General features: G+C 39.7%; 1 protein-coding gene across 1 annotated transcript; it reads left to right on the top strand.

Moving 5' to 3' along the window:
* The first annotated feature begins 2,719 nt into the window (after positions 1–2,719).
* LOC117299847 (nuclease EXOG, mitochondrial-like) lies at positions 2,720–9,920 on the top strand. Its single transcript, XM_033783396.1, has 5 exons — positions 2,720–3,062; positions 4,186–4,353; positions 6,499–6,638; positions 7,492–7,683; positions 8,819–9,920. Exons 1-5 carry the CDS (start codon positions 2,951–2,953, stop codon positions 9,293–9,295), a joined length of 1,089 nt encoding a protein of 362 aa, XP_033639287.1. The 5' UTR covers positions 2,720–2,950; the 3' UTR covers positions 9,296–9,920.
* Positions 9,921–10,200: the final 280 nt, after the last annotated feature.

Below are 10,200 nucleotides of genomic sequence, written 5' to 3'. Positions count from 1 at the left end.
GATGCGGCGTTTACACAGAAACCTATTGACCACCAACATGGTGAGCGTAGCTTCTGTTGCCGCGTGTGATGCGCGTGCAAGGGGTCAATAGAGGCTGGTGTGTGGTATTAATCGATGAACAGGTTATTTCAACTTGTTCTTCCCAAAACATCAGCATTTCTTTCAAGATTATTTCATAGGTCAATTTTTATTTCTCTGCTTATACTGCGGAACCTTATTATTATGATCGATCACCATTCTAAACTTATGGTTAATACCAAATTTCTGCACCAGCACTAGCTGTGTAAGTAATAATAATAATAAATTCCTATACAGTGCATTTCACAGTAAACCATATCAATGCGCTTTACATTAGTCCCCTGGTCATTGGGCCAATAACATCCCTTTAATCTTTCTCAGCCCCGAGCTGCAGTGGCGCTCAGAAGGCTTTTTCATTCACAATATCAACCTCTACCCTCGCAGGTACCCATTTATACACCCCTGTGTGAAGAAAAGCAATTATAGTAAAGTATCTTGCTCAAGGACACAAGTGTCACGATCGGAATTGGATCGGAATTCGAACCCACACTCCGGTGAGCATCAGAACTTGAATTTGATGCTCTTAAAACCACTCGGCTGCGACACTCTACAAAGGAACTAAGTGAAGTTCCATGGAGCAAGTCAACAGCTGGTACTTACAAGAAGGAGCTTAGCACAAAAACTGTACGCTTACCAGAAATAAGGTTACCAGCCAAAACACCATTATTACCCTGTGCGCACTGGTTTCTTGCTCTGCTTTAAAGGAACATTTTAAGATTTTGTTTTGCTGATTCATAGGTTTAAATAACATATAAAAAGTCAATGCATAGTTGCAGCAAGTGGGTTTGGAAGCTTCTGGTAGTATGGGGGAAATTAACAGTTTGACTATGTGCGTTGCAAACGAAATTACAATAACTATAAAAGTCATACTTTTTAATCAAAATTAGAGTTTGTAAAATCTGTTGTTTTCCAAAAACAATAAATAATGCTAAGAATTTGAAGTTCATTTTCCATAAAGAAATGAGCAGTATTCAAGATATTGTGCAATTATATTTTGTTCCTTAAAAATTTAATTATATAGTAATTTCTAAAATTACATTGTGTAAAAATCATGTAACTTTGTTAATAAAAGCAGGATCTCAAGTATAACTTCTGAAGATATTATTTAGATACGGTGATTGTTGAATAGTTTAATATTTTAGAAAAAAAATATTTTAGAAGTGACTGGAATGTACAACCATAGAGGGAGCTCAGTGCAGGGATGTACAAAATATATAACACGGTCTTGTCTTCTCTAGATTTATATGATAAATACAAACTATCCATTGTATATTCTTGTTGTATTATCTTCCTAACTGAAATGATTACCATTCCAAGTAATCAGACATCATCTGTGTATTTTTGAAAAAGAAATTTTTAATCTAAATGGAGGATAAAGATTGCTTCGCAGAACCAGTGATTTTATTTCCAAAACAATGATTTCATTGTCTGGTAGTCTTGCCCCAAGACGATATTGCTTGATATTGAATAGTGCACTGGGCTCAGTTGTAATTCGCTAAAGCGCGCACTCCTTTGACTTGTTTGTGTAGTCTGGCTCGCCAGTTATAGTCTAGATTTCAAGCTCACCGGTAAATTAAATCATACCGTAAGAGGGGGCGCTTTAGCGATTTACAACTGCGCGTGGTACACTATCCAATATCGAGCGTTAGATCGTCTTGGTAAAACGGGCAGTGACGTAAGCTTTCCAGACATCTGTTTATTGAATTGACATGGTCCAAGGTGATGGGTGTAGCTGATGACAAACATCACCTCGGACCAATTAAAACACAGACATGGAAAGTAAATTTTCGGTAGTCTGCATTCAGTGCAGTGCACGTGTAAAATACATAAAATGTTGTTATGTAGGATTTGACTGTGTATCTCAATGAATTCGAATTGAAAGTAGGTGAAAGGTGAAGATTGACGAGGATTGACCAAGGCTTGTGACGTCAGATGTTCAGGCTAACTAGTATGAGCTGCAATTACAGCCTCTTCACTTGACCTCAAGTTTGGGCTTTTGACGTCAATAGGGGGTCTAGTATTAAACTATATATATAAATGAATATAGTTTTTGCTTTATGCTCCTTTCAAACTTTATCTTTGTTTAAAATGATCAATAATCTTGAAATAAAACTATTGTCTAAATAAAATTTTGTGTTGAAAATAGATCTGATTTGTTGTAGTGAATGACGATGGAATGATTTGAAATATGTTTGGTTTTGACATGAGCCTTTTTTAGTTTTGGTTACTGGGAGTTTATTTAGTGGTGGAAGAAGGATGGCGCAAATCTTGGCCCAATTTCATAGATCTGCTAGGCCTCACAACAATTTGCTTAGCATGAAAAGTTTGCCTAGAAAAAAGGATTGCCCACAGCTAGCCGGGGCTACCCTAAACCAAATTTTCCCGTGATGTTCAGGATAAGCAAACAACAGCTGAATACCAGTAACAAGCAATATGCAACAAATGGAAATTTGGTTGCTAATCCTTTTTTATAGAGGAAAACATTTCATGCTAAGCAATTTTTTTTCTCTTTTTCTTAGCAGCTCTATGAATATGAAATTGGGCCCTTGTAGCTTGTTAATGGTTAGCGCCCTCATGTGATCAATAGTTGTCAATGCCCTACCCAGAATTCCCAGTTGACAAAAAACAGAGAGGCATGCTGCATTGTCGTCTGCAACAACTAGCTAGCACGTGAAAACAGGTTTGACAATTTCCAACAATTGGCGATAAAAGACTAAAGATAAATAGAAGTTTAAGTTGTCTCTGGATGCATTGTCATCGGTTTTGTCATCAAACAGTTTGGAGAGAGAAGTTCACTGTGCAAGCCGCTGGGCGGCTGGGGAGACACAAGTAACAAGTTCACAACCCAAAATTCCAAACGAACCGCTTCAAAATGGCGGCAAGATTATTCAGTGGAGGTTTCGCCACTGGTGCAGCGACATCTTTTGCATTGTACAGTATTTTTGCTTATGTTGTTAAACCTGAGCCTGAGTATAAGAAAGAAGGTAAGGACCTTATTGTTATTTTTTGTCTTGATGAATTGACGACTAAATTGCAGAGTTTGTCAAACTCGTTTAGCTGACTGGCTCGCACAGACAGTCACAAATCACACACACACACACACAGAATTCTTCCTCTGAATCCATATCCATGCACAGAGTGAGAGCCAGACAAATTCATGATAATTCGCACTTATTCCTCCATGCTGTCACCATACACACAAGGCCCACGGGCAGATGGGCATGGCCATAAATTAGCCCTGGTAGGACGTCAGTCAGTGCTAGGCCATAAATTCGGCCCAGGCCCACTTTTACTTTACTTCAACCATGGATTTGATTTTGAATTAATTTATTCTTCAAAATAAAATTAAAAAAACACAAACAAATCCTCCAGTCCATGCTAGTCCACGGACGGAGAGGATTTGATTTTTATTCTGCAAAACTATACAAAAAAACACAATACAAAACCATGAATAATTGGTAAAGAACATTAAAATGACATGTGTTTTTTGTGTATTTTGTTTTTAACTTTTCTTCTTAAAAGTATACCTTAAGAGTTAAAAAACTATGCTTAAAAAAAACCCATGTAACCCACCACCGCCCCTCATTGTTAAAAATGTTGACATTGCACCTTCGCAGTTTACTATAGTACTAGAAGGCAAATGTAAAATTGTTACTGCAGAGCCCCAGGTCAGTTACTGGGACTAAATTAAAATATAGTGTGCCCAAAGAGGCACAAGTAGGGTCATCGTACGAGGAGGCAAATGTAAAATTGTTACAGAACAGAGCCCAAGGTCAATTACTGAGACTTTAACTTAAAATATAGTGTGCCCCAAAAAGGCAAAGGTAGGGTCATCGTTTGGTTCTTCAAATGACGATGTACTGTTACATAACTTAAAGTGTTAGCCCATCATGTGCGCCTTGTTACAAATGCTATGATTGTAAACAATGTGACAATGTGAGTTACCATGCTTTGGTTCCTAGCTTGTGCCCCCCTCCCCCCACCCACCTGCGTCTTTCGATAGAATTGACTGAAATGGCCAATTAAGATGCTAAAAATTGTAAAGAAATCGTTGAAAGCGGGTTGACATGTCATTGAAATGATAACCTTTCTTCTTTTTCTAATCAGGGGCACCACAGAAGCTCAAAGACGTCAAACTCAAAGACCTTTTGAAGTATGGAGTGCCCGACAAAGGCCCTGATGTCCGCTACTATAGCAACCATGCCTTATCCTACGACCAGGCCAAGAAGATCCCACTTTGGGTTGCTGAGCATCTCACACAAAACGAGCTGAAAGGTAAAGAGATTCCCATTTTCTCTATTGACCCCTTGCATGCACGTCGCTCGCGGTGTCTGTGCCACGCTCACCATGCTGGTGGGCAAAAGGTTTACGTGTTAACGCTGTGTCCCCTTAAATGCGCACTTCACTGAATAACGCACTGTGACATTGACCACCAAAATGGAGCATCCAAGATTATTCTGATGATATGTCAGGTGAATTGGGTCAATACAAGATGTTTACAGTGTGTAATCTACATCTACATCTATGATAATTCTTGTCAAAGCCTTTTTAGCATCTAGACAAGGTGAGAAGACAACTTGAAGAAATTTCAGTTTTATAAGTGGGAGGAAAACCCCAAAGAATTGTTCTAGGGAAACCCACAAAGTCAGGTACCTAGCAACTGAAAAACCCAATCCACATAGTGCCCCCCCCCCCGGTAGGATTCGAACCGGGGTCCCCAGGAGTGGAAGGCGAGGCAAGACACCACTGTGCCAACCTGACTTCCCAGCTTCAAGTTTTCTTATATGTTGCTTGAAATTTAGACTTGTTTGTTGAACCTATTTTGTATTTTGAATTGTTACTGTTATTATAGCTTTTTTGTGAACCTATTTTGTATTTTGAGTTGTTTACTGTTATTATAGCTTTTTTTGTGGTGCCTGCTCAATATTCAGACACCCCTATGTTCTGACAACCCACTCGTGATTTACACGCTAGGTTAGGGTTAGGAATAGGAAAACACACTAGAAGTGCCGTGTGTCGGAACATAGGGGTGTGTCGCAACGTAGGTGTGTTGGAACATAAGGTGTCTAACCCTATTTGTAGGTTTCGGGGAAAAGACACTAGTAAAGCCTTCACTTTGTGCAATTGTAAAGTAAGCAACACTCAAGAGAGTTTCTGCTTAAAAAATGTTAAGTGTTAGGGTTCATCTATTCGTTATCGGCCACTCTTAGGTTTTCACTTCTTTGTAAAAAATAACATGTTAGGAACATCTATTTGGTATTGGCCACTCCAAGGTTTTCACTTCTTTGTAAAAAATAACATGTTAGAGTTAATCCATTCGGTATCGGCTACTCGGTTTCTTAAAGAGTGCATGCATTGTAGCTGGCAAAGTTAATTGAAAGAGCGTCTTTTGTCAAGATCTTGATTCATGGGAACAATGAAGACAGACGCTGATGATGACAGACTGACGGGTGAGTCAAAGAAGTTTGGAAATCATCATCCAATTTAAGATAAATTTCAAAAAAGAGCAAGTTGTAGACTTTTCTCATTGTATTTTCTTATCAAAGGGTAGCTTAGCTTTAGCTATGTCAATTACAAAAGCTTTGATGGCTGATTTAGGAGCCATTCAATAGTCAATGTGAAAAAGAAAAAAAAAACGTAATTGTTTTGACCCACCCACCCACCCCAAATTTTGATTTTTAAATATTGATTTACTTCACAATATACTCAGAGTCTCTATAACCAAAGAATGAAGTAATGCCTCAAATGATGCAGATTTATCAGGTCAAAGGACTCCAACATCAAGCAGATCAAGCAACCTTCTTTATTTTATCATGTAAAAGAAAGAAAAGAAAAATGAATTTCGATTTTCAGTTATTTCTTTTGACCCACCCCCCACCCACAATTTCGAGGAGAACAAAAAATTGAAGTTGTTTAACATTGACTATTATTGATTGCCCCTTAGCCTACTAAAATATATTATGGGTTATACTTACTTAGATAATGAAGTCTTAGATAAGTGTTTAAAAAAAAAAGCTTGCAATGGTTTCTTGGTGGGAATAGGGGTAGGACTAGCCCTGGTAGGACGTCAGTCAGTGCCACTGTCGTGTTAAGTACATGTAAGCAACAGAGGTGTGCAACCTGATCAGCTAGAGTAGGACATGAAAACAATAGATATTTTCATAGGACCGTATATAAAAATGCATTATATAACAGATATTTTCATAGGTCAGTACAGAAAACAAGTAGACCCTAACACTAATCAAATATTATTTTTGATAATTTTAGTAACGTAGAGCCCCCCAATAATAATTTCTTGTACACTGGTTTAGAATTTAAAGGTATTCAGTGAAAGTGTGAATAACGCCATTTATGAGTGATCGGGTAGTTTTAATGAAAGCTTTGTATTCTTAAACTTTGTATGCATTATTTTGTTTTCAGGACCGGCTAATCGTAAGCACAGTAACTTCAAAATGGACCCAAACATTATCTCAATGTTTTCATCTCACAATAGTGATTACTTAAGAAGCGGCTGGTCTAGAGGACATATGGCACCAGCTGGCGATAACAAGCACAGCCAGGTAAGCAGATCAAAAATGTCATAAGCCCTTTTCACACTGTATCTTTTTAACCCCTGGAATACAGCCCTGGGGAGGCCCTGGGGTGGAATTCACAAAGACTTGAGACTACAATCCCGGTCATATCTCGCTGGGCCACCCTGCCCCCTTTCAATGTTGGTTCTGATTGCACGCTCTTCTGCGTTACAGTCAACATTGAGTAGGGGGACGGGGGAGAGAATGATTATTGTAAGTGGGAAGTGTACCATGTGAACAGGAAATGGTTTAATGTTTTAATGGGTGGCCCAAGCATTTTGGGCGGGAATGTAGTCTAATCTTGACTTAGGATGAGTTACTCGTCCAATCTAATAGGACTAACCTTTTCACACTGTATCTGTTACCCCTTTGAAATACAACCATGGGGAGGCCCTTGGGTAGATTTCACAAAGAGTTGACTAGTCTTATCTTGCCTTTATGATGACTTACTTGCCTATCTTAGGACTAGCCTTGTTTGTATCTCCTAGGACAAGTGCTTAGTTTTTTGTGAAATTGACCCCTGGTAGTTTTACCCCATGGTTACCCCTGCGCACTTTCACATTGTTCTCACCCAGGTCCCGATTTCCCAGGGTTCTGTTTGCTTGTTTCAAGATTACCCCCCCCCCCCGAGTTTTACCGAATGTACCCCTTCCTCCAGGGCAGGTGTGCCATCTGGCATTTGCCCATTAGTTGCTGATTTGGTGTGACAATGCAGGCCGTTGTTGCCTGGGGTTGTCGCCAGGGAATAGAGTAGGGTGAAAAGAAAATTAGGACTCATTTTTGTTGTTTTGTAAACAAACATTTGAGCTCTAAGCCCTTGAGTCTTGTCTCACTCACACAGGCTGCCATGGATGAATCTTTCTACTTGTCCAACATTGTGCCCCAAGATTTGGACAATAACAGGGACTTCTGGAACCGTCTTGAGATCTACTGCAGAGATCTCACCAAGACGTACAAGGATGTCTGGGTCCTTTCTGGTCCTCTCATCTTGCCAAACGTTGAGGAGGATGGAAAGAAATATGTCAAATACCAGGTAAGATCATCAAAATCGTTTAAAGGGACACATTGCCTTTGGATTTGGCACTTTTGGCTGTTAAAGCACCTGTTATGAAATGAACAAGGTTTGAAAGGTGTTTTTAAACAAATGCACCCAAACCAAATGGAGCACTCCAAAAGTGGTCATCATATCTCAAAAAGGCTAATATAACTAAGAGCCCACCAAATTTATTTAGAGTATGGTTGGCTTCAACCTTGCCTCAAAGGTAGTTTGCCAACTCACATCTGTTTTTTTTAAGAGCCCACCAAATTTAGTTAGAGTATGGTTGGCTTCAACCTTGCCTCAAAGGTGGTTTGCCAACTCACGTCTGTTTTTTTATCTTTTTTATAAGTTCTTCTTCCAATCCAAAAGTTTCGTTGACAAATGCTTTTTAAGAATTTGATCACTCCTCATCCTACCAACTTAAAGGCAATGTCACACAAGGGAGAGCATTCATTCACACATCTATTTTTCATAATTTTCCTGAGGATAAACAAATTTCGTCTGTGCTGTCGAGGTCTTCCTTGTGCAAGCAGTGCAGTTGGTTGCCTCAAAGTTGGTGGGAAAAGTTCTCCAAAAAGTCTCCAAATCAAATAGTTTTCCCTCTAAAAGGCGAGCTTGCTATTTGATGTCCCACTTTTGTACTTGGTGGTTATCCTCCAGAAGTTTCCGCTGGGGAACTTGACAAGGAGGTCAGGAGAGCTTCGTCTAATTCGGTTCTCTGTTGTTGTTGTTTTTGTTGTTGTTGTTGTTGTTGTTTAAGTTGTGACTGTGATTGCTTTTGAAGATTTTATGAGATTTTGAATCTATGAGGGATTGTTGAAGATTTTTCCATAATTTCAGTGTTCTTGGGAGAAAGGATTGTCGTAGAATTAAGATGAAATGGAGATTGCACTGTCTAATCAACTTTTGATATGATGAAAGGGGGCACATCTCAAAACTTGTCCAGCTTTTACTTTCATAATACTCTTAGATTTATGTGGAACTTATGACACAAAATAAAAACTTTCCCATAAGACCAGTGCAGTATTTTGCCTGCCAGAATACCCAAAGAATGTACAAGGTCACACTTATTGTAAATAAAGGTCACATGGTCTATATAGTGTTGTTAATTTTTTAAAATTTTTTATAGGTTATCGGGAAAAACAACGTAGCTGTGCCAACCCATCTGTACAAACTAATCACCATCGCTGTCCCACCAGATGAGAATAATAATCAAGAAAACGCTGAGACTCTAGCTGTGGGTGCTTTCATCGTCCCAAACAAACCAATCCACTCCAATCGCCGCCTCCAAGACTTCCAAGTTCCCGTCAAAAACCTCAGCGAGTCTTCAGGACTCGGGTTCTTTTCAGAACTTGGATCTGACGCCAAATTTCAGAATCTCTGCGACGTTGACTCGTGCAACTTGATGTCCCAGGAGAAGATGGAGCTTTATTTTATCGGACGGCGTCTTGAGAATGCGACGACGATACACAGGCTGGAGGAGAGCTGGAAGGAGCTGGGAAAGAGGAAACTGAAGCCTGACGAGTATCTGAAAGAAGCGTACAAGAGGAAACGGACTGAAATAGAGGAGAAGGATAAACAAAAGGAAGCACATTCAGAGCTGTGATCAAGCTCAGGATTTCTTCCCTGTTCTTTTTCAGGGTTTTAATAGGACTGTTATAATTTAGTGGTTCATGTATATAGGGCCTACCATACCATGCTGACTATGGGAACTAGAGAGCACCCCTCAATTCCTCAATGTTCTAATACTGTCAAACTATTTTCCTTTTGTACAGGAGTACAACCCTACAATCCTCTAAAAAACAAATCCTGAGATCCCAAGCACATGTGATAAACACACAATACAGGAGAGGTTGGGGGACACACCAGTCCCCCCATATCGAGGACAATTTTAGAGCTGTGATCAAGCTGTGATCTTCCCTAGTATTTTTTAGTGGTAAGCCTACACCATGCCCTCCATCATGGGGACAGAAGGTGTCCCAGGGAATTCTTTCTGCTGAACTATTTTGTCCCCATATGGGAAATTAACATTGGCTGAAGGAGGAGGATTAAAAAAGAAACAGAGGAAGCTTGTACACAGTTTGCCTAATGGGGGACAGAATCTCCTGCCAAAAGGGCACCCCTCCGAGTCCTGTACAGTAACACACTATTTTTCTCTCATACTACAGAGGCCTAAATCCTCTAAAATAAAACATTCCTGAGATTCTGAGCACATGTGATGTAAAGACACAATAGGGGAGATGCGGGGTGGGGGGGGGGGGGGGGGGTACCACCATGCACACATATCGAGCAAAGTTATTGCTGAAGAGCTGAAGCACTCCCCATCAATAAATAAGATGACAGAGTTATAGATATAGCGCCCTCTTTTGGTGTGGGCATGATAATTTGAGCTGCTAACTCTGCTGCCTATTGAGAAGACCTGTTGTATCATGGGGGTATGGTGGACCCTTTTCAAGCATAAATACTTATTTCTGAAACTGGGTAAATCTACGGTTGCTTGCTCTGTCCAAT

This window comes from Asterias rubens, chromosome 15, assembly GCF_902459465.1.
Source record: "Asterias rubens chromosome 15, eAstRub1.3, whole genome shotgun sequence".
In the NCBI taxonomy this organism is placed as follows: domain Eukaryota; kingdom Metazoa; phylum Echinodermata; class Asteroidea; order Forcipulatida; family Asteriidae; genus Asterias; species Asterias rubens.
The sequence above is the reverse complement of the archived record's forward strand: the minus strand, read 5'-3'. Positions and strand labels throughout refer to the sequence as shown.